The sequence below is a fragment of the Ursus americanus genome, chromosome 14 (assembly GCF_024610735.1).
Source record: "Ursus americanus isolate L20-20 chromosome 14, mUrsAme1.1.p, whole genome shotgun sequence".
Lineage (NCBI taxonomy): Eukaryota > Metazoa > Chordata > Mammalia > Carnivora > Ursidae > Ursus > Ursus americanus.
The window spans coordinates 59,836,665-59,859,608 of NC_142140.1; the positions used below are offsets into that span (position 1 = coordinate 59,836,665).

Sequence of the window (22,944 nt, forward strand, 5' to 3'; positions counted from 1 at the left end):
CTGGGGTTGGCCTCGCTCTGTGAGCCCTGTCCTCTCCGGCACTCCAAGATGCTGCAGCACAGCCCCGTTCCTGTTGCGGTGGCATCTCACTACAAACCCAGATCTGGGCGCTCGGGTGTGCGACAGCCCGTGCTCGCACACATTTTAGACGTTTCAAAGACAGTCACTAAAGAACGCGCGTCCAGGTGGTGGCACAGAGGACAGGAGGCCCCTGAGTGGCCAGCGAGAATGGTATGGAATCCTGGGTCCCCAGAGGGCAAGGCCGGGAATGTGGGACGACCGGTGGAGGATCCCCGCCCCAAGCTACTGCCAGGACTGGGCGCGAAGTCATGCTCTTCCTCCCCGTCCCCCTTGAAGCCTCAGTTTCGCCAGGAGGGGTGTCAGAAAGGAGCAAAAATATGGAACGCTTCACGAATTTGCGTGTCATCCTTGCGCAGGGGCCATGCTAATCTTCTCTGTATCGTTCCAATTTTAGTATATGTGCTGCCGAAGCGAGCACAACACCAGGGTTGACCCAGGCACTATTTATAGTGCCTAGAATAAAATACTTTACACGAAGGGTGAATTCTTTTAAAAAGGTCAGCCATCCGTTTTCTTTTCTATATTCATAAAACATATAGAGTAATGAAATGGGATCATTCGCTGAAGTTGAGAAAGCGTTACTGTCTTGCCAAATATAACTCATGTGGCTGCTGGGACTCTGCTAAGAGTCATATGCAAATACCCCGGAAGCTGGGCCGAGTTGCCGCCTTCCCAGAAGTCCCTGGGAAGCGGCCGCGCTGCGCAGGCAACTCGTTGATCCTGGGGAAGATGGCGGCGCCGGAGCCGGGGAACTAAGCCGAGTGCGAGCAGCGGCTGCCTGCTCGACTTGGCGCCTGGGCCGGCCCGGTGAGCGTGGGGCTGCGGGAGCCGGAGGGGTCGGCCAGCCTCCGGTAGGCGGCCGAGGGGAACGCAGCCCGGAGAAGGCGGGACTAGTGGGGCCGGGGCGGGGCCTGCGATGTCAGAGGGCGGGCCTGGGAGGGGCAGAGGGTGCTGGGCACCAGGCCGGGGGGCGGGCGGGGTCTGGGGCTTGTGGCCGAAACTTGTGTGAGGCCGGGGGCGAGCTGGGGGTGGGACGTGGAGACTCGGGGGAGGCCGGGCGGGGCCTGGGGGGCCGGGGCTCGAGGGTACTGGGGGATTTGGAGGTGGGACAAGCGGGCCCCGTGTACGGCGGTAGAGCTGGCCAGCGAAGGGTTTGGGGTCTCTGGGATGGAGTCTGAGAGTTTAGGCCGGGCCGGGGGCTCAGGGGCCAATCTGCAAAGCAAAGATTGTAGGGGATGGGCTTGGGGATGGAGGCTTTAGGGGCGGGACTTAAGGACTTGCAGGGCATTGTGGGCGGGGCCTTGGAGTACCCGGGCAGGGCTTGAAGTAGGGGTATCCGGGGGTAGTGATTGAGAAAAATGGGGCAGATTGTACTTGTAATCTCAGTGGACTCCTGTGAAAGGAAGAGAAGTAACCTATAATCGATGCTGGCACGTAGAGAGCCATGAGGAAAGGTTCACCGTCATTCCTTTTGTTAGACTTCTGAAGTCCCACCTCTGCCTCCACTGGAGGCCGTGTCCTCGCTGCTCTTGCATATCTGTGGGCTCTTGCTCCAGGACAGACCCAGGGCCCGACCTCTACGCACACGTCCCACTGCCCTCATCACTGCTTACTTGGACCAGTGCAGTCACCTCCCCCCATCCCTGGCTGTGCCCTCCAGATAGCCAGAGGGGCCCTGTTCAAATGTAGATAGCTCACGGCCCTCTGGCGCCCCCCCCCCAGGGTGAAAGCCTCCAGGGCCCCTAGGACTCGCCCCATCACCTCCTGCCCCCACTTTGCCCCCTTTCCTTTCGCTCATCTGCTCCAGCCACATGGGCCGCTTGGCCGCTTCTCAAACACCAGAGGTGCCATCTGGCCTCTGGGTCTTTGCACAGGTGTTCCCTTTACCTGCAGTGACCTTCCTCCAGACATCTGCATGCCTTGCTGCCTCACAACTACACTCAGATGTTGTTTTTCTGATTAGGCTTCCCTGTCCCTCCATGTTTATTTATTTTATTTTTAAAAAGCTTTTATTTATTTGAAAGAGAGAGAGTGTGAGTCAGGGACATAGGCAGAGGGTGAGGGAGAAGCAGAGTCCCCATTGAGCAGGGAGCCCAATGTGGGGCTTGATCCCAGGACCCTGAGATCATGACCCCAGTCGAAGGCAGATGCTTAACTGACTGAGCCACCCAGGCACTCCTCCCTCCATGTTTAAAATGCAGCTTCTCTCACACAACACACAAGGGCAGGGCTTGGGTTCATTTCATTCCCTGAGGTAAGCCAGCGTCCAGCGTGGAACTTGGCATCCTGCAGGCACTCAGTGAATGTCAGTGTCAACGTCCTCCCTCAGGAGCTGCTGACTGTCCTGGGTGTGTGACCTGTGGCATGTGGGCACAATGGATCTGGCTTATGTCTGCGAGTGGGAAAGATGGCCCAAGAGTACCCACTGCCCATCAGTTCCCCTGGCCTGTGCCTGGTCCTGCCGCAACCTCATTGCCTTCACCACTGACCTTCGAAATGACGACCAAGGTGTGCTTCCTTGCCCCCCAGCCCAGCCCCCTTCCCCTGATGTCCCCACTGGGGACCTCTGGGTCTCCAGGTCTGCCTGGGAGCCGCCCCTCACCCACGTGGGCCCTTTCAGGGTTTTCTCATCCATAACTGGGGGAGGTGAGGACCCTAACCTCACAGGTGTGCAAAGGGCAGATGCTCTCCTATACCTAGTGCTGGGGTGGGGTAGGGGGGAAGACCCTGGAATCACTCCTTTGTGACGGGACAGGTCAAGGGATGTGTGGTCCCCTATGGCTTGGAGACTTGATTCCTAGTTTTCCAGACCGTGCATGTTACTGTCTTGCTTTTGGAAGCCTCGAAGTTACTTTGCTGGTACTTGTTTTCTGTCTGTTGTTTAAATAATGTGTGCTTATTAGAGAAAATTAGAAAAGGAAAAAGAACCATGGAGAGATGCCCACCGTTAGCATTTGGGGATCATTTTCTTCCAGTTCTGTTTTCTGTGTCTCTTTGAAAAACGTGATCACGCTTGTGGTGAGGTCACAAGCCTGCTTTGGTCTCCAGAGAGAACCCAGGAACACAAGAGTCTGCTCCTTGTTAAGCACCAGGGCTGCGACATGGTTGGCAGCAGAGCGGCTCCCTGCCGTCCCGTGGGTGGGCTGTCTGCTGGATTCCTCCCTGGGCCTCCTGGGGCCACCAGAAGTTTCAGGGTGGTTATGGTTGCTGTGCTGACCACGTGCTGTCTGCAGACCTCACCCGCATGATCCATATCCTGGATACGGAGCACCCCTGGGACGTGCACTCCGTCAACTCAGAGCACAGCGAGGCCATCACCTGCCTCGAGTGGGACCAGTCAGGTGAGGACAGGTCAGGGGCGGGTGGTCCTGCCTGGCTGAGGGGGACAGTGACACTCATCCTTGATCTGAATCTCAGGGCAACATGTTCTCTCTTCCTGGTCACGTCCCCGGAGTCCACAGCCGGGACGGGAGGCTCACCCTGTGGCTTTGTGGCCACCGCTCTTCACGTTCTCCACGTGCACACTCATTTCAGGAGCGCACCGGGTGCCACTCCCCCGCCCCACCAGGCCTGCGCCTCCCCGGCCCTAGACATACTGCCAGTAGCTGCGCCTGCCCACAGTGAGGGTTTGCAGTGCAGGTTTGCCCCCCACAGGCTCCCGGCTCCTGTCAGCTGATGCCGACGGGCAGATCAAGTGCTGGAGCATGGCGGACCACCTGGCCAACAGCTGGGAGAGCCACGTGGGCAGCCTGGTGGAGGGGGACCCCATCGTGGCCCTGTCCTGGCTGCACAATGGTGTGAAGCTGGCACTGCACGTGGAAAAGGTGGGTGTCCTGCCTGAGTGAGCACGTGCGATAGGTGAGATCAATCACCCTGCTTGTCCACCTGCTCCTCTTTATCTGGTTCCTCCTCTCCCACCACCAGTGTCCTTTGGTTTTTCTAGTCTTAGGCCCAACTCATGCTTGCAATTAAGCTGTCAACATCTGTGTCTTCAGTGAGCCACCCATTTAACTGATGGCGGCTGTCCTCAGTGAACCTCCCATTTAACTGGTGGCTGCTGTCCTGAGTGAGCTACCCGTTTAACTGATGGTTGTTTTCAGAATCTAACCCACTGTTTGATTCAGTAATATCCCAGACTTCCTCTTTTTGTGCCCCCAGAGGGGGGTTGTCAGGTCACAAAGGGCAGACCCTTAAAGGCCGGGCAGGGCATCTATTCTTCCTTCAGCTGGGGCTGGCATTGGCCGTAAATGGATCCCTTGCTCCCTTCTCCCCCCATAGTCAGGCGCCTCCAGCTTCGGTGAGAAGTTCTCCCGCGTCAAATTCTCACCGTCGCTGACACTGTTTGGCGGCAAGCCAATGGAGGGCTGGATCGCAGTGACGGTCAGTGGCCTGGTCACCGTGTCCCTGCTCAAGCCCAGCGGGCAGGTGCTGACATCAACAGAGAGTCTGTGCCGGCTGCGTGGCCGCGTGGCCCTGGCTGACATCGCCTTCACGGGCGGCGGCAACATCGTGGTGGCCACCGCGGATGGCAGCAGCGCCTCCCCCGTGCAGTTCTACAAGGTGTGTGTGAGTGTGGTCAGTGAGAAGTGCCGCATTGACACGGAGATCCTGCCCTCGCTCTTCATGCGCTGCACCGCTGACCTCAACCGCAAGGACAAGTTCCCTGCCATCACCCACCTCAAGTTCCTGGCCCGTGACATGTCGGAGCAGGTGAGCTCCCGCCCCAGGGGATATGTGGTCCACTAGCTGCAGCCGCAGAGGTCCACGCGCTTCTCGTCTCAAGTGCTAGGCTCAGGAGTCTGACGCAGGCCTCACCAGGCTAAAACCTAGCCGCGTGCGGGCAGGGCTGCCTCCTGGCTCCTGCTTCTTCCTGACCTGCGGCCCCCCCTCCATCCTCACTGCCAGCAGCGCGGGGTGGGCCTATTGCTGGGCCTCCCGCCCTCTGCCTCCCTCTCGTGAGGACCTCGTGAGGACACCGGGCCCGAAAGCCTCCAGGTCGTGGAACTCGGGATGGGGTCCTTTCTGGGGACTTTTTTGGGGATGGGGTATTGGGACATCTTTGTGGCCATTGGTCACTGGTCACCCAGGGCTCCAGTGTAAGCACACGTCAGGAGGGCCCCCAACTTCGTGAAGCCCTGATGGTTTCCCCAGCTGCCCCCCTGCTTTCCACCGGGGCGACACCTGCCGTTAGAGCTCCACCCTCCTGACGAGCTGCTGCCGTCCCCAGGTGCTGCTGTGCGCGTCCAGCCAGACGAGCAGCATCGTGGAGTGCTGGTCCCTGCGGAAGGAGGGCCTTCCTGTGAACAATGTTTTCCAGCAGATCTCGCCTGTGGGTGAGTCTCCCTGCTTCCGGGGGCACTGGGCTTCCAGCACAGCATGCGGGAGCTGCTCCAAACCGCTACGTGATGGCGGCCCGCTCCACCGTCTTTCTTACCGCTATGCAGCCGCTTCCTTGCAGTCCTGGAGAGCCTCCTGTCCTGAGGCTCAGAGACGCGAGGTCTACCAGTTACCCACTGCCTCACTCTCCTGCGCGGAGCATGTGCCTGCTTGAGGGAACAGCAGTGCAAAGGTCCTGGGGCAGAGGCCAGGAGCTAGAGCGGCTGAGCAAGGGGGGTACAGATAGGCATTGCAGCAGCACCGGAGGTACACACAGCCCCCTGGGCCACAGAGGGGGCTGAATCCTGAAAACCACAGAATCCTCCAAAAACTCTGGTCTATAGTGAGAAAAGCGAGGCCCAGAGGACTTGACTGAGTTTGCTCAGAATATACCCACTGGCTCACCTCCCCCTCCCCTGTCCCTGCACCCATGTGGAACCCCCAGTGGCTCCAGATGGCACTGACCTGCCCGCCCTCCCCCCAAGGCGCGCCCCCCCTCTCCCCTATGGACTCTGGGATGCGCTGGCCCAGCCTGAAGTGACGGAGAGGTCAGAAAAGCCCCTGGATTTTCACCCCCCGGGGCCCACACACAGAGATGCTTTCCAGTAGACGAGAGCCGGGCTCTCTGCTGACGAGCGCTAATGGAGCCTGGAGCGTTGGCTGTGCAGGAGGGCGCTAGGCGGGAGCTGCTAATGAAGGGTGTCAGGAGGCCCGCGCGGCGCCTGCCCCCACGGGGCTTTACATAAGCTGTGCACTGTGGGGGCGGAGCAATTAACGCGAAGAGGGTCACAGCTGCCCTCTTCCCCGACCGCGCGTCCTCAATGAGCTTGTCGGTGGCAGCCAGTGTGACCGCATGTGGTGGGCAGGGCCACAGGTGTGCGCGGCCGCCGTCCCGGCACAGAGGGTGACCAGCCCCAGGGTCAGCCTGGCCACAGACGTGACCTAGTGTTTATGCCCCATCCGGGTACAGGTGGCTCGGCGTGCAGCCTGGACGTCTGCCGTGGTTGCTGTTACAGCTCTGTTGTCCGTGTTGGGTACTGAATTACACTCTGTGGCCTTGGGCAGCCTCAGTGCTCTCTCGGCCTCAGTTTCCCCTGGGAGACCGCGCTTGCCAGGACTCCCTCCCTGGGTTCATGGCAGGTTTATAAGCTGTGACAAGCCATTCAGGGCAGGGCTCTCAAGGCGGAGGGTTGGCAGGGAGAGGCTCTGTGATAGTGACAAACCAGCCCCAAACTCAGTAGCTCAAAACTACAGCTCCACGCTGTGCTAGGAGGGGCCACCTCTGTGGCTCGGCCCGGTTTGCGTGTCTGCTGTCAGCTGCCAGGTGGCTCGGGCCCTGATTGTCGGCTGGGCCCCTCGTCCCCCCGTGGCATGCGTGTCCCTGCAGGCTCGCCTGGTCGTGTCCCAGCGCCTGAGCACCGTGAGTCTCTGCCCACATCACAATTGCGACACCCGCCGGCCGAGCCCGGATTCATGGAAACTGCTCCGCCAGTCGTTGGGGGGGTTTCATCACCAAGGGTGTGGGTGCAGGGGGGCCGATCTGTGGCGCCTTGACTGTCCAGCTCAAGCCTCAGCAGGCAAGCAGAGCTGGGGTCCCCCCGGGACCACTTACATCACAAGAAAACCCAACGCAGGCTGGCCGGGTCTCGAGGCTGTGTGTGGCGGCGGGGTCCGGGGCTCTATTTGTCAGCGTGTTGGCCCCCACCAGCCCCAGCCTTGTGGTCCTGTGAAGTCCCGGGGCAGGGTGGTGCTGGTCTGGCTTGTGTCCCTGGCCCGTCGTGAGCCGTGCGGGTGGCTGGGCCGTGGAGCGCTCTGAGTGGCCATGCTGGGGCAGGGCCCCCAGTGTGGGGCCAGAGGTGGGGTGCTGGGCCCCCGTGCTTGATGCCCCCCGCGGGGGGGGTGCCTGCTGCATGTCTCATCCTGTTCTGTTTTCCTGCCCACCCCCCCATCCCCGTTTTCAGTCGGCGACAAACAGCCCATGATTCTGAAATGGCGGATCCTGTCCGCCACCAACGACCTGGACCGTGTGTCTGCCGTGGCGCTGCCTAAGTTGCCCATCTCGCTCACCAACACTGACCTGAAGGTGGCCAGCGACACGCAGTTCTACCCTGGCCTCGGTACCGCCCTCCCCTAAGCAGCCCCTTCCCGCCCCAGCGGCCGGGGGGTGTCCGCGGCCCCCACGGCTCAGCTTGCCGCACTCCTGCCTGTAGGGCTGGCCCTGGCTTTTCACGATGGCAGCGTCCACATCGTGCACCGGCTGTCGCTGCAGAGCATGGCCGTCTTCTACAGCTCCGCGGCCCCGCGCTCCGCGGACGAGCCGGCCGTCAAGCGCTCACGGGCCACCGGCCCCGCCGTCCACTTCAAGGCCATGCAGCTGTCCTGGACCTCGCTGGCCCTGGTCGGCATCGACAACCATGGGAAGGTGAGCTTTGAAGCCGCCTGCGCAGCAGGGAAGAGAGGGAGGGGCGGGCCCCGGGACCCCCACTGCCGTCCCTGCTGCTCAACGGCCCGAGATCCCTCACCTGGGAGCTGGGGTTCCTCTGGCTCCCCGAGGTCACGGAGAAAAGCTCTGGTGTGGTCTGGGGCACGTAGTAGGTGCTCAGTGAACATCCTTGCTTCCGGGGGACCCCGGCCTGGCCGATGGGCACGCTGTGCACGCTCACCCTCAGCCCCGCCTCCCGTGCAGAACCCCGAATAAACCAGCTTCTGCGAGTCGCTTTTCTTCGTGACTCCGGCCTGAATCCGCTTCCCGTTGGCCACGTCCTCGGCCTGTCCATGCGGCAGGCTGGCCAGCAGGCCTCTCCTTGCGGGAGGGGTTCTGCTTCTGGAGAGCCGGGGCTGCGTCTTTGCAGAGACCCCACGGCCCGAGAGTGGATTTGCGAGGCCCAGGGAGGGACACTGGGCGCTGGGGTCACTAGGTGTGGGGCCGGACCCAGGTGCCCCTGGCACGCCCCTCCCTGTTTGAGGGCGCCTGCCGGCCAGGCCCTCACCCCCACCCCCCGCAGCTCAGCATGCTGCGTATCTCGCCATCCATGGGCCACACGCTGGACGTAAGCCTGGCCCTGCGGCACTTGCTCTTCCTGCTGGAGTACTGCATGGTGACGGGCTACGACTGGTGGGACACGCTGCTGCACGTGCAGCCCGGCATGGTGCAGAGCCTGGTGGAGAAGCTGCACGAGGAGTACACGCGCCAGAACGCCGCCCTGCAGCAGGTACCCCGGCCCGCCGGCCCCTTCCTCCCAGTGAGCTCTGAGCCTCAGCCTTTCCTGCGAGAGATCAGCACTGCGGGGAAGGGGGGACCGGCTCGCCCTGTGCAGTCCCCTCTCCGCCCTGCTCTGGCGGGAGCTGCTTCCCCGGCCCCTCGGGGGACAGCCCTGCCTGCCGGCCGCCCGCCCCTCCCACCAGCCGCCCCCACCCAGGTCCTGTCCACCCGGATCCTGGCCATGAAGGCCTCGCTGTGCAAGCTGTCGCCCTGCACGGTGGCCCGTGTGTGTGACTACCACGCCAAGCTCTTCCTCGTGGCCGTCAGCTCCACGCTCAAGTCCCTCCTGCGGCCCCACTTCCTGAACACACCCGACAAGAGTCCCGGCGACCGGCTGACCGAGGTCTGCACGAAGATCACCGACGCCGGTGGGTCCTGCCCTGCCAGCCGAGAGCTGCGTGTGCCCCCAAGACCCTCCGCGTGGGGTCATCCTAAGCCCCACCTAAAGGGTGAGGTGTAGACCACGTGTCAGGCACGGGGTGGGGGTGGTCACCGGAAGGAGTGCATGTGCCCCGGCCGTCACAGGGCTCGCCCCAGAGCTGGGGACAGACATCAGCCACGGGGGAGTATCAGCCGGGCCAGGCTGGGGAGTGGAGTCCCTGCAGGAGCCCGTCACGGGCAGGCGCTCTGACTCAGGCTCCTCTTCCTCGAGGTTCGGGGCCTGGCTCACCGCGGATGCTGCCGGGTGCCGGTCGGTGGTGGGACCAGGGACGCAGAGCTGGGTGCCTCCGCGTGCGTGCGTGCGTGCACTGCCAGGGCCCGGTGTGCATAACCGCCCGTCCCCTCCCAGACATCGACAAGGTCATGATCAACCTCAAGACGGAGGAGTTCGTCCTGGACATGAACACGCTGCAGGCGCTGCAGCAGCTCCTGCAGTGGGTGGGGGACTTCGTGCTCTACCTGCTGGCCAGCCTGCCCAACCAGGTGTGGTGTCCCACCCCCACCCCTCCCCGGGGCGGGCCCTCCCGCTCCTCACAGCCCCGCCCCCTCCTCACAGCCCCGCCCCCTCCTCACAGCCCTGCCTTCTCCTCACAGCCCCGCCCTTGGGTCCCGCCCCCATGACGCCTTGCAACAGCATCCTCCCCATCCCCCCAGAGCTCAGGGGCAGTGAGCTATGTGCACCCACCCTGCCTGGGCGCTTGCGTGTAGGGGTCTGTCCCACACCCGCCCCGACCCCAGGCCACGAGGGCAGCTGAGTGCATCTCCTGCCCCAGATTTAAATCCTCTGTAGCCTTAGCAGTGACCTCCCTTCCCCCTGTTCCCCTCTGGTCCCCGGGTCCCTCCCAGGAGGACTGGAAGTCCCTCTTCCCCCTTCCCTACGCCTTGGCGGCCAGAGGTAACCGCTTCACACACACACACACACACACACACACACACACACACCCTGGCACCGCACTGCCCGGGGCTCCCCTGGCCTGCTGCCCTGCACGCTGAGGTCCGGAGATGCACAGCCCGGATGGACAGCCCGGGTACCTCTCCCCACAGGGCTCCCCGCTGCGGCCGGGCCACAGCTTCCTGCGGGACGGCGCCTCGCTGGGCACGCTGCGTGAGCTGATGGTCGTCATCCGCATCTGGGGCCTGCTGAAGCCCAGCTGCCTGCCCGTGTACAGCGCCACCTCGGACACCCAGGACAGCATGTCCCTGCTCTTCCGCCTGCTCACCAAGCTCTGGATCTGCTGTGAGCCCCTCGGCCCTCGTCCCCCTGCCACAACACGAGTCCCGGCTGAGCCGCCCCTGCCCCAGTCAGACCGTCTTGGTCCCCGGCGGCCGTGCATCCCCGCGCTCCTCTCCCGCAGGCCGTGACGAGGGCCCCACGAGCGAGCCGGATGAGGCTCTCGTGGACGAGTGTTGCCTGCTGCCCAGCCAGCTGCTCATCCCCAGCCTGGACTGGCTCCCTGTCAGCGACGGCCTGGTCAGCCGCCTGCAGCCCAAGCAGCCCCTGCGCTTGCACTTCGGCAAGGCTCCCACGCTGCCCGCCAGCGCCAGCGCCTTGCAGTTGGACGGCCTCATCAGGTGCGTTCCCGCCTCTGCCCCGTGGCCTCTGCGTGTGCCGTGCGGGCTGCTGCTCTCTGGCCTTGACCTTGACGCCGGCCTGGGAGACGTGCTTGCTCGGCCAGTGACTCCCGTGCCACCTTCTCCATCCCTGCACTCAGTCATCTGTGTGACGTCCGCGTCCCTCTGCATGGAGTGCCGCAGGGCCGGCCTCTGGCTCCGGCTCAGCCCCTGTGGAGCTCAAGCATATCCCGCGTGGGCTCTGGTTCACTGGAGGTCGGTGTGGTGCGGATGCTGCGGCGTGACCGAGGGCCCTGTGGGCAAAGCACCTCGTCGGGCAGGCTGTTCTTGGGGCCGACAGGCAGCTGCTGCTGGCGCGTGTGGCGTCAGCCCTTACCGCCCAGCAGCACCGCGGGGCAGGGTTTCGTTCCTGCTCTTCAGGCGGGAAAGCTGCACGATCCGAGGTCACATAAGGCACTTCCCCGTTTCAGATGCTCACGTGATGGGGAGACTTGCTTGAATTCCCCACGCGGTGCTTCAAGCGCTGGGCTCTGCAACCTTCTGGCATCTTCCTTCTTGTCTCATGGCAGGAGGGACTGCCTGAGGACTCCCAGGCTTTCGTTTGTGCTTGGGTTTCAGGAAAAACTTTAAGAAAAGAGGGGCCTGTTCACAAGGAGGTTTTAAATTCGTTGTTCTGGGAACGTTCAGAAATGTTCAGACGTATTTAATACCTCTACGCCCGGCCCCCAGGTCCCCTGCCACAGGTTCTCCTGTGCCTGCCTGCCCGCACCGCTGTGTCTGCAGGTGGAGGGGGTCTGTGCCCGTGTGCGTGCATGAGCTCACGTGTGTGCGTGGACCCTGAGCTGCTCACGTTCTCTCTCTGCCAGGGCGCCGGGCCAGCCCAAGATCGATCACCTGCGGAGGCTACACCTGGGAGCCTACCCCACGGAGGAGTGTAAGACCTGCACCAGGTGAGCACTGCCCACCGCAGACCTCCGTCGACACGGGTCATGGGAGTGCTTCCTGCGCAGGGCTGCTGGGCATCCCACCCTCGGGCACCGGTGCGAGCAGGTGTGTGGGTGCGGGTGACCGTGCAGCCGGTGCCTGCCCTGGGGGAGATCTCAGGGACCCGACAAGTACAGAAACGAAGCACGGGCCCTGTGCAGATACAACCCCAGCTGTTGCCAGACAACCCTGGACGCAGGCTCCTGGGGTCACACTGCTAGGGAGTGCTAGGACTTGCTGTCCATGTTTATCTTTGAGCCAGTACTCAAAAACCGCACATCCCCACCTCATCCACTCACGGAGGTGAGGGGGCGATGCCGGAGCTGGGGTGCAAGGACGAGGAGCCAGCTCAGCGCTGGGGGGGTGCCGGAAACAGCACTCTTGGTGGAGAAGCAGCATGTGCCAAGGCCCCGTGGCAGGTGGGAGGACAGCCCCAGCCAGGGCCTCACCTGCCCGGCTCTGCCCCCAGGTGCGGCTGTGTCACCATGCTCAGGTCACCCAATAAGACGACGGCTGTCAAACAGTGGGAGCAGCGCTGGATCAAGAACTGCTTGTGTGGGGGGCTCTGGCGGCGGGCGCCCCTCAGCTACCCCTGACTGGGGTTCTTGCCGGACCTATCTCAGGTGCACTGAAAAATAGGCGTCCTGGACGTCTGGCTTTCCGGGCCCTGTCACTGGACGGGTCAGGGGAGGATGCGGCCTGAAGCCTCGCTCGCATTGGTGCCCCACAGCCCCGCGGGTGCTGCTTTCTCTCCCTTGAAGCTTAATGGTGGATCCCGGGCGGAGGAACCCAGTCACCTGTCCACCCGTGCCAGGTGGTGCCAAGACAGGCCTGTGCATCTGACGGCGTCAGGCAGGACCACAGCACACGTGCTGCCCTCCCTGGACGCCCAGACCTCCAGCAGCCCCTCTGGACCCAGGTCCTGGCTCCGGGGGTCCGGGATGGCCACGCAAACCTGGGGGCTGTCGGGCGTCTGCATGGGTGCCGCCAGTGACACCAGCCGGCGCACCCGCTCCGTCTCCTCACCTCTTCCTGCCAACGCACCCAGGTGGTTCTGACCTCGGCAGGCCCAATAAATGTCCTGCCGGCTCACAGGTGTCCTGTCTGTGCCAAGGGTGCTGCCCCTCCTCTTTCCTGTCCCCCAGTTCCGGGCCCCCGTGCCTGTGTTTCACTGACTTGCTGTCCATGTTTATCGAAAACCCACCGTGTGCTAATTGCAGAGGCCCCGCTAGGGAGTCGTCGCGGTGGATGCACATGTCTGTCTCTTGTTCCCTGCCTCCCCCTCGACCATGCCCCCCGCGGCACAGCAAGGCCCCCAGGTTGCTGGAAGCTCAGGCCTGGTCCCCCCAGGGGTTCCGCCTTCTGCCAACAAGCACTTTCCCCATTATGTCCTGCTCCCCAGGCCTCCAGACAGAGCGCCCTGCCTGTGGAGTGCTAATTGGTTCTCTTGTTTTCCCGCTGGAAGGCTCGGGGAGGGCAGGCAGGTGGATGCCCGCGGGAGGTAAATGCTGCGTGTGCGCGTGCACCCGGGGGCTTCCCGGGTGGGTGGGAGTCCACAAGCCCCGTTAGCCTGGCTGGGGCCGTGTTACCCGGGAGGGCCTGCTGTCGGAGCTGATGCTTTCTGCGGGGACTTGGCGCTTGTGGGCCAGCGCTGGGGACAGGTGCGGAGGTGGGGGGCTGGCCCTTGACTGAGTTGGCGGGCTCCTGCCGCCTGCCTTGCCTCCCACCCTGCTGGTCACCACTGCCTGGTGCCCCTGTAGTGACATGGGAGCCCGAGGGCAGCCTCCCCCAGTTGAGCGTATCTGGGTGAGTGGGCACTGCTGTGGACAGAGCCATCCGTGAGCCAGGGGAGGAAGACGTGCGAGTTGTTGGCCTGCCTCAGGTGTAGGGCAGAGCTGGGGCGGTTTTGGGGAGCAGGGAAGAGGCCTCTCCCTGGAGACAAGCTCCACGGGGCCTTCCGCTGGTCGGTGCCCAGCCCCTGCTGCTGCGCCGTCTGCGTGGTCGAGGTTCCGGGCTCCTGCACGCTTCCGCGTGGCCCTGCACACCCTCACTGGGCCCTGTCCTCTTCAGCCATGTGTCTTCCTCAAGTCCTACTTTTTAAGCTGGTTACCTGTTTTAGAATGACGGGCCTGTTCTCCCGCATTCACATCACGGGTTTAAGGTTAAGTTATGGTTTTACGACATGAACGCGACTCCCGTCAAGACCTCCTCTTAGGTCTGGCGGGGCTCACGCACACCTGTGTCCAACCCTATGCAGAAACGGTGTGTGTGACGTCTGTGTGGGTGGGAATGGCCTTGCTCGCAGCCCCTCACCCTGGAGCCGGTGCCGCCACATGGTGAGGAAGATGGGACTGTTACCGTGAGCAGCTGTGTGTCCACAGTGCCCAGCCCAGGATCGAGCACACCGTAGGAGCTCAGTAAGTGCTTACGTACAAATGAGTGTATGACTCCAAGGTGAACACTCTGTCACAGAAAAGTAAAACTTGGCCCAGGTTCTGACCCTAATTCCCCAGTGGGGCCCATGAGTTCACCTATCAGACCCTCAGTCTCCTTTTCAACGAAAGGGAAGTCACGAACCCCTTTTGTGGACCAAGCTTGACACCCTGGGCCTAGCAGGTGGGAGAAAGCACAGGGCCTCAGGGCCTGGGTTCTGCCCTCCAACCTCCTGGTCGTTGCCCAGAAGGGTAAACTGAGACCCAGGACGCGCAGTCGGTGTGGTCCGTCAGCCTAACTCTGAACCTCCAAGCACCTGGAGAAGACCGTCCTCGGACCTCAGGACAGTCACGAGGCCTCTGAGCCGGTTTCCCCACGCGCGACATGGGTCCTAAGAACACGCCTGACTTCAGAGCGTCCGTGTTCCCGAAGCTCGGCCCGGGCAGGGCCTGGAACACAGGGGGCCCTCCCACCCCGCCTGGGAAGACCGGACAAAGGAGGGTCAGCGAGGCCGGGAGCCCCTCCCCGAGCCCAGGCGGAAGGGTTGGGGCGCCCCCGTGCGGCCGAAGCGTGGAGTCCCCGTCCCCCGCGGTCGGCGGCGCGTGCTCAGGGCAGGCGGGGCGCTAGCAAGACAGGATTTATTGCTCGATCCCCGTGTCCGCCACCGCCCCCCGGGGCCTCCTCAGGCGGCCGCGCCCTCGGCCAGCACGCCGTCGATCCAGGCCGCGTAGCTCGCCACGCGCGTGTAGATCCCAGGCTTCTTGCGGTTGCCGCACACGCGCGAGCCCGAAGTGACCACGGCTTCGGCCACGCCGCCGCACACCAGCGGGCCCCCGGAGTCGCCCTGTGGGGGCGGGCCGTGAGCGCTGCGCCCCCGGCCCGGCGCCCGGCTCTCTCCGGCCGCAGCCCCCGCCCCTCCTCCCCACTTGTCCGGACCTGGGTCCAGCCCCGCCCCCGGGTGGGTGGGCCACCCTAGCCAAGCCCCGGCACCTGCGTCTGGCCACGCCCGCCCTCAAGCCCCGCCCCTCGATGGCCCCGCCCCGCCCGCGCACCTTGCAGGTGTCTCGGCGGTGGCTCTCCGCACACATCATGCGCTCGGTGATGGTGCCGTCGTGGTACGTGCGCAGGTTGCAGGTGGCGCGGCCAAGCACCGGCAGGGACAGGTACTGCAGGCGGTCCGGCCGGCGGCCCGCGTGGGTAACCACACCCCAGCCGGCCACGTCGCAGAGCGTGCCGGCCGCCACGTCGCGGTCCTCGCGCTGCCAGGGCAGGAGCTGCACGGCGGGGCCCAGCTCCGCCTTATCTGACAGCTACCGGAGGGGGCGGAAACAAGCGTCAGGGCGGGGGCCGTTCAGCGGGAGGGACTGCGGGCTGGAATGGGCTAACCTTCAGCAGGAGGAGGTCGTGTTCGATGGTGTCGGGCCGACTGTCTGGGTGGGGCACTGCGCGGATCACTTCGTACAGGCGCTTGGAGGGCTCCGGCTGCGACAGGGAGTGTGCGCCCAGGAGCACCTGCACCTTCCCGCCGGCCCTGAGAGTGGGGTGCACATCAGAGCCACGTCCCCACCCCACCCAAACCTCCTCCCGCGCTCTTTGCCGCGCCTCGCTCCCAGGCCACTCACGCGTCCTCCAGGCAGTGCGCTGCGCTCAGCACCCACTGCTCGGACACCAGGAAGCCGCCGCACACGTGCTGGCCGTTCACCTGCACCGACGCCATGTAGGGCCGCGCGTGGGACACGGCCTCGCGGCCGCCCAGGATCCGCCCACGAGGCTGCGCCGCTGGAAGTGGGCAGGTGGGCCAGAGCGCTTCAGGGCTGACCCGAGCTGAGCCCGCACACCTCCCACCACCACCCTGGTCACTGCAGCCCGCTCGGCCTGGCATTCTACACGTCAGAGCTGCAAACCGTGCTGGGGCCAGGGAGCACAGCCAGCGGACAGAATGATAGAGAGTGGTGGGGTCTGGGGCAAATCTCGGGCCTACATACTGCGCCTAACAGGCAGACCTGAGCAAAGTGGGGCTGAGGTCCTGCCAGCATTGGCTTTGCTGGCCGCCAGTCCTGCCCCGGACAGCTGCGGGTCCTCACTGTGGGGAAAGCTCGGGTCTCACATTCAAAGTTCTGAAAACTTGACTTTCAGAGCCTTCCATTCACGTGGACCCTGTCCCCCTTCCTGCCTACCTAGTGGAGCCTGTGGGGGGGGCTGCTGGCTGACTGCCCTCCAGGCTGGGGGCTCCCGCTGTCCCCCCGTCCCGGGTCCACTCACCACATAGGGCTGCTCCTAGGAGGGCCAGGGTCACGAGGTGCGCCAAACAGCCTGCCATGTTGCTGCGGTGTGGCTGGAGCCTGGGGGGCGCTTGTCTGAGCATGGCTGGGGGCGGTGCTCCCGCCGGCCCTATCTGTTGGGTGGGCAGCGGTCCAGCCGGGGAAAGTGGAGCCTGCCTTCCCTGTGTCCACCCTCCTCAGCAGTGGGGCTCCTCTCCCTCAGGGCTCCGCACCGAGAGTACGCAGGCGGCTGGAGGTGCCTGGCCCAGGGCTGGCCCTGTGTGGGCAGTAGACCCTCGGGAAGGGCAGAGAGCAGAACAGGACGGACTTACCCTTCAGCTTCTCCCCCCGCCCCAGCCCAGGTTCCCTGGGGCGCCCTTCCAGCCCCAAAGTGTTGCAACAGCAGCTGGAGGCCTCAGCTTGTAAACAACCAACTTCCTCGTTTTTCTGCCCCTCCCTTCTTTCTCGTCCTCCCCCAACCAGGAGAAGAGGTTGGGTGGAGGTGGGAAGAAGGTCACTTGATGTCCTTGTCCCTGGTGGCTCTGGGGCCTGATACCCCAACAAGGAGAACATTAGAGAGGTGGTGTGTAGGGGCAGCTGGGAAGACTGCTGGATACAAGTGATGGAAAAACCAAGTTGAGGGGCGCCTGGGTGGCTCAGTTGGTTAAGTGTCTGCCTTGGGCTCAGCTCATGATCTCAGGTTGCTGGAATGGAGCCCCTCATCAGGCTCCATGCTCAGCAGGGAGCCAGCTTCTCCCTCTCCCTCTGCCCCTCCCTCCTCCTCATACTCTCTCTTTCTGTCTCTCTCAAATAAATATATAAAATATTTTTTAAAAAGAAAAAGAAAAATCTACTTGAACTGGCAAATTTCCACAAGGAAATTTAAATGGAAAATTCAGGGTCTACCTTCAGGTGTGGCTTGATCCAGGTGCTTGAACAATATCAGGTTTCTCTGTCTCTGGGTTCTCCTTTCCTCCTTGGTGGCTTTTCTTCACACCAGGCTCCCCTGTTGTGGGCCCAGGAGCCCCGGACTCAGCCCAGTAGCTCAGTGGGCCCCTCCCCCAAATTCCCCTTCATTCCAGCCAGCTTCTCAAGACTGTGTCTGAATAGCTGAGCTTCAATCCCATGTCCCCTCCCAAACCAATCACTGTGAGCAAGGGATGGGAGGTTCCGATGAGCACAAGGTGGGTTACATGGCCCTTTATAAGGGGGGATGAACCCCTCAGGATCAATGTCTCATGAACCCACGGTGGCAGCAGTGCTAGGGACCACAAGGGTAGGGTGGACCCCAGTGAGCACACTGCACAATATTTTTCCTTCTTCCCTCTTTACTGTGGACTATTTCATACACAGAGAAGAATAGAAAAAATAATAATAACCAGTGTGATTTGTTAGATCCTAACATGTTTCCTTATTGAAATCAGAAACTCCAAACAAAAGGCCGTTAGGGTATGGAGTCCAGATTATGTAAGAGCTGGGAATTGCCACAAAATTTGGGAATGACTCAGCAAGACAGGACGGCTCAATAAATAACCTTGAATACCCCCAGATACTGTGTTGGCGAGGAAAGACCACTAGGGTATAGCATAGTGTCATGTTGCAGGCTGGTGACCCCCAGCAGGAGTGGGGGGGGCAGTTCGCGAGTCCAAGGTCACTCTGGGGCCCGCACCCCTCAACTCCCTCCTTCCTGCAGGGAAACTGAGGCTCAGGGAAAGAGAGCAAGTTGCCCAAAGTCACAGAGCTGGGCTCAAAGCTAGGCTCCCGAGCATGGCTTCACACCTGTCTTCATCCGTGAAGTGGGGCGCCGATAGGACCCGCCTCAAGGGCCGGAGAGAGGGCCAGCTGGGTGGACGCGGGCAAAAACTCAGTGCAGGTCCTGTGCCGTGGGGCCCTCAGTGCGGCCGCTGCGGCTGTGTGCCCTCCCCACCTGCAGCCCTCGTTCCGTCCGCCGCGCCTGGGAACCAGAACTGGCGACCGGCGTCCTTTCGTGGAGGGTGGGGAAGGGGCTTCTTCCCCCAGTGCCCTGAATCCGCTGCTCTTTGGTGGCAACAGACCCATGAGATACCCCAGACACTTCGCTGACTGCTTTGAACACCCAGCAGCACAACCGCCAAACCCCGGGACACATTCGTAGGAAACAGAGAGGGTTTTTATTGTGCGAGATGCAAAGGAGGCGGTGTGGGCAGGGCCCAGCGGCTGGGCAGCCCTTCCTAGAGGGTCCTGCTGGCCGGGTCCCGCGGGTGGGGGGAGGGGCGGTGGTCCCCGCGTTGGATGATGGAGTTGATCCAGTCCGCGAACTGTGCAACGGGAGCAAAGGCGTCTGGGTAGAACCCGGAGCCGCAGCCTCCGCGGATGAAGGAGTCAATGCCCTGGACCAGCCCGTTGCAGACCAGGGGCCCGCCGGAGTCCCCCTGTGGAGGCAGACAGGGGTGGGAGCCTGGGCTTCCAGGGCTCGGGCTGCAGCGCGGGCGGGGGTGGGGTGGGGACTCAGGGCGCTGGCGGTACGTACGAAGCAAATGCCGGCCTGCCGGCGGGGCACCAGTGTGCACACGTTGGCACGGCGGCACAGGGTGGTCACCACGGTCACGTTGAGCTCCTGCAGGATCCTGGGCGGTGGCCGGGTGGTGCCCAGCTGGCCCCAGCCCATGGCCAGGCAGCGTACCCCACTGCCCACACCTTGATTCTGGGCAGGCAGCCTGGCCACCTGCACGTTGCTGTTGATGGTGGCCGACCCGTTGAGCTGTGGTGGGTTAGGGACAGAGCATCAGGGCGCCACAGGGGGTGGTGGCCATGACCCTCCCCTCCCCGAGCCTCAGCTTCCACATCACCACAGTGGAAGCAACCACAGTGGCTCAGAGCATCTCTGGACAGCCCGAATGCAGTAAACAGTGGGTATCAATGAAGCACACCGTGGGCCACAGCAATGACCACAAACCCTTGTCCTAGAACATTCCCAGAGGACAATCGCGACTCTGCGAGCAGTGGGAAAGGGAGGGTCCCATCCCTAAGTCTCCCGCCAGCTGCATGTGGGGAGTTTTGCCCCATTTCTCAAAGACAGGAACTGTCCCTGTGCTCGGCCACACAAATAACAACGGTTTGCTGAGCGACAACTGCTCAGAGTGCCCGTAGCACCTCATTTAATTTCTCAACAGCCCAGCCAGGTGGGGCTTATTTCCGTGTCACAGAGGCAGCACTGAGGCACAGTGAGGTGTTGAACCCAGTTAGAGCGGGGGCCCCACATGTTCCCCAGTCCCTGGCCCCCTCCCCAGGCGTCCTGCCCCTGGGCCTCTGCACCTGCTGGTCCCCTCTTGGGCATCCCCTCCCTGCCCTGCCCGGCGTCACACCTGGAGAATCACGATGTCATTCAGCAGTCTCTGGGGGTTGAAGCCGGTTTCAAAGACCCGCTGGATGGCGAATGTTTGCCTTGTGGGCTCACGCTGCCCCAGGTCATGCGCCCCCAGCACTGCCACCACCGACCGGAAGTTCCTGCAGCAAGGGAGAGACAGGCGGTGAGTGGAGGCGGCCCTGGTGGTGAGAAGCCCCCAGAGCTCAGCCGTGCCCCACCCGTGCCCGGAGTGGGGGGGGTGCTGGGGGGGAAGGCGCGCTACCATGGGCGCAGGGCGGGCGCAGGGCGGGCCCCTGGGAGGATCTCAGGCTCCCGGTCTCACTCTCACCCCGTTACACAGACGTGGAAATGGGGCGCCAAGGGAGGCAGGCATGAGCCAGGGTGACTCACAAGCCGTCCACGCAGTGGGCAGCCGACATGACGAAGTTGGGGGCGATGAGGGTGGCACCGCAGAAGTGACCTCCACGCCGCTGTAGGGAGACCATGAAGGGCCACGCGTGGGGCTGGGCTGGCCGGCCGCCCACGATCTCCGAGGCCAGCGCCGGGCCTGAGGACACGGGGTGGGGGTGGGGCGGTGAGCGCCAGGGAGGAGCCCCAGCTGGGTGCCAGTGCCCCCTGGACCTAACACGAGGACCAGGTCTCCTCACGGGCTTGTGGCCCAGGTGAGAGACCTGAGGCCCAGAGGGCAGAGGGGGCCTGCCACCACCCCGCACCCTGACAGGGCACCGCTAGACGGAGACCTAACGGCTTCGGAGTCCCCAGAGGAAGACATCTGGTTCAAACCTGGCTTTGGGCTCCCTTGGCGGCCTCACCGTTCGGAGCCTGTGTCCACCTCTGCGAACAGGCCCCCTCGTCCCAGCTGCCACCTTCCCACAAGGGTGAGGGGCCCTGAGGGTCCAGGGCAGGTGGAGAGACAGACAGACGCCCAGACGCACAGACACGTGGCCCCACTCACCACCCAGCAGCATGGCCAGCAGCACGGGGACGAGGGCAGGGCTGGAGGAGCTGCAGCTTGGGGTCATGGCCGGGCCGGGGCTCTGGCGTCTCTGCCCCCTGCACCCACCAGCCCCTCTTATAGCCCCACGCCCGGAGGCCGTTGCCGTTGCCCCACGGTGGGGCCAGGTGTCCCCACTTCCTCTCCCCCACCCTGGGGGCTGAGTGATGGGAAGAGGAGGGTGGGAGGAGGTGCGTGAGGGGCCCGGGTGGGCTCCAGCAAGGTCTCGGGCTGCCGGATTAAATGGGAAGTTCAGATAAACAAGTTGTCGGCATAAGTAGCGCCCACATACTGCCCAGGACGCGCTTCTCTGCAAAGCTAGTCCCTGTTTAGCTGACGTTCACGTCTAACCAGGCACCCTGTGTTTTTACCACATCTGGCACCCGAGGTCTGAAGGACCTTGGCTGGGGCCCCCGCGTGCCTCAGTTTACCCAGGGCCCAGTGCACTGTCCTGACATTCCACAGGGCAGCAGGGCTGCTGGGTCCCCGTCTGAGGTAAGGCAGAGTGAGGGCCTCCCCCATGAGTTCCTGTCCAGTGACCCCGGGAGATCTGGGGTCGGCCCAGGCCCCCCACGGTTCACACAGGAGGGCGGTCTGCAGCCTCCCCATCAGGGCCTGGCCCTCCAGCCTCTCTGGCGCTAGCTCAGGCGCGAACTCACTCTCAGCTGGGCCCGGTAGCCGTCTGGCTGCCGGCAGCAGTTCTGGGACGCAGCCCCCAATCCCCACCTCCCTGCGCTTTGCCGAACCCCCTTCCCGCCCGAGCGTGGCTGGTCAGCACTCCTGGACTCCGGCCTGGGCCCGCGGTTAGTAGGGGTGCTCCCGCCTGGAGCAGCAGGGGAACTCAGCTGCACAACAGAGCTGGGGTCCCCAAGGCCCAGCCCCCAGCCCCGTGGCCCCTGCTCTACTTCCCGTGTCCCCCAGGATGTTCCAGCTACAACAGCCGCCCGGCCGCTGTCGCAAGAAGCAACGTTCTGCTGGCACGGGCAGATTCAGGGGAGGGAGCCAACGGATCCATCTGCAGGGTGAGCAGGGGCTACGTCTGGGGTCCCCTTTGTCCCCTGTGGCCAGCGAATCCCAGACTCTCGGGGGGTGACGATGCCGGCCCTGCTGTCCCAGAGCCTGGCACACAGCAGGTGCTCCATGTCTGCCCTTTATCCCTCCCTTGGTCTGATGCACGCCAACCGGTCCTGCCCCCTCCCCTCCTGGCAGGGTCCCCCCGCCCTGCTTCGTTAAAGTGACCATGGGGCACTTAGTAAGCACCCCTCTCCAGTCTGGGGATGGGGGAGAGCGGAGGCAGCCCTGTCTTTGGAGGAAGTGGCTCCGGCTGGGATGGCAGATTCAACCAAAGCTGCATCTATTGAGCACCGCCTGTATGCTATGTTCATCCGTGTCGTGGCGGTTAAGTGCGTTGACTTTGGGTTCGTATCCTAGTGTGGCCGCTTGCCTACTGCACCCGTCCGGGCCGCTGACTCTACTCTGTGCCTCTGTCCTTGTCTATGGAAGGACAGCTTGAACAGTAGGCTCTGTCTCAGGGTTGTCGCAAGGGTTAAATGAACCAAGGGTTATAAAGTCCTTGGATAAAAGTGCTGTCCTTGAGGGTTGTTAACCCTAACCTCAGGAGGCAGGATGGTGAGCGCCTTGCGGGGTGCAGGCTGGGGAGGCCCTAATTCCAGACCAGAGTGGTGGCGACTGGAGGGCAGGCGCAGGCAAACAGGCGCAGGGCCCTCGGGCCGCGTGCACTTTCCTTGGTCCAAGTTATGCGGCGGTAAGAAAATAATTTGAGTGCCTTTCCCAACCACGGGAGCCGGGGAGCCCTGAGCTGTGGGGAGTGGCCCCACCGGGCACAGACCCCTGGCCTCCCGGGGACCCTCACTCCCTGAGGCCCCCACCCTGTGGTTTTGTGGTTCCCTGAATCTTCAGAAGCCCAGCCCACGGCCAGCAAATCAGCCCAGGACCCCGCTCCTCCCCTTCTGGGGTCTGATCTTTGCGGCGTGCAGAGCTCTCCTGAGCCAGCGTCACAGGAGTGAGCCCACAGGAAACATCGGGGTGGGGGGCTGGCTTTCGGGTCTCTCTGTTGCCATCAGTGGGCGTCATTCCCTCCAGCAAGCCTCATTTACCCCCCTCTCTGGGCACTAAAGGTCCCTCTGGGCTTTTTATGGAAACCACTTCCCTGCCTTGGGCTCCTGGGAAATTG

The 22,944-nt window shown here is 63.3% G+C and overlaps 3 protein-coding genes and 1 non-coding gene across 7 annotated transcripts; 1 reads left to right on the plus strand and 3 right to left on the minus strand.

The window, feature by feature from the left end:
* Positions 1–392: 392 nt before the first annotated feature.
* On the minus strand, positions 393–499 carry LOC123794074 (U6 spliceosomal RNA). The gene has a single exon (XR_006780123.1). It is a non-coding gene; the product is annotated as a U6 spliceosomal RNA (small nuclear RNA).
* A 230-nt stretch (positions 500–729) lies between these two features.
* On the plus strand, positions 730–12,808 carry MED16 (mediator complex subunit 16). 3 transcript variants are annotated; one of them, XM_045800251.2, is made up of 15 exons: positions 730–888; positions 2,411–2,589; positions 3,315–3,422; positions 3,736–3,905; positions 4,360–4,791; positions 5,309–5,414; positions 7,419–7,574; positions 7,668–7,879; positions 8,463–8,669; positions 8,877–9,168; positions 9,510–9,643; positions 10,205–10,397; positions 10,516–10,732; positions 11,599–11,682; positions 12,186–12,808. In XM_045800251.2, the coding sequence occupies exons 2-15, from the start codon at positions 2,457–2,459 to the stop codon at positions 12,310–12,312; spliced, it is 2,571 nt and encodes an 856-aa protein (XP_045656207.1). In that variant the 5' UTR covers positions 730–888; positions 2,411–2,456; the 3' UTR covers positions 12,313–12,808. The 3 variants fall into 3 exon arrangements, with proteins under 3 accessions (XP_045656207.1, XP_045656212.1, XP_045656209.1); XM_045800256.2 differs by having other exon boundaries at positions 8,877–9,087; XM_045800253.2 differs by having other exon boundaries at positions 766–932.
* Positions 12,809–14,771: 1,963 nt separating this feature from the next.
* CFD (complement factor D) lies at positions 14,772–16,863 on the minus strand. 2 transcript variants are annotated; one of them, XM_087867469.1, is made up of 6 exons: positions 16,743–16,761; positions 16,412–16,544; positions 15,772–15,928; positions 15,536–15,680; positions 15,202–15,459; positions 14,772–14,993 (listed from the first exon to the last, which is right to left on the minus strand). In XM_087867469.1, exons 2-6 carry the CDS (start codon positions 16,512–16,514, stop codon positions 14,832–14,834), a joined length of 825 nt encoding a protein of 274 aa, XP_087723595.1. In that variant the 5' UTR covers positions 16,515–16,544; positions 16,743–16,761; the 3' UTR covers positions 14,772–14,831. The 2 variants fall into 2 exon arrangements, with proteins under 2 accessions (XP_087723595.1, XP_045656215.2); XM_045800259.2 differs by having other exon boundaries at positions 16,412–16,863.
* A 1,678-nt stretch (positions 16,864–18,541) lies between these two features.
* On the minus strand, positions 18,542–20,844 carry LOC123794053 (neutrophil elastase-like). The gene is made up of 5 exons (XM_045800258.1): positions 20,712–20,844; positions 20,147–20,303; positions 19,755–19,896; positions 18,920–19,150; positions 18,542–18,821 (listed from the first exon to the last, which is right to left on the minus strand). The coding sequence occupies exons 1-5, from the start codon at positions 20,776–20,778 to the stop codon at positions 18,621–18,623; spliced, it is 798 nt and encodes a 265-aa protein (XP_045656214.1). The 5' UTR covers positions 20,779–20,844; the 3' UTR covers positions 18,542–18,620.
* Positions 20,845–22,944: the final 2,100 nt, after the last annotated feature.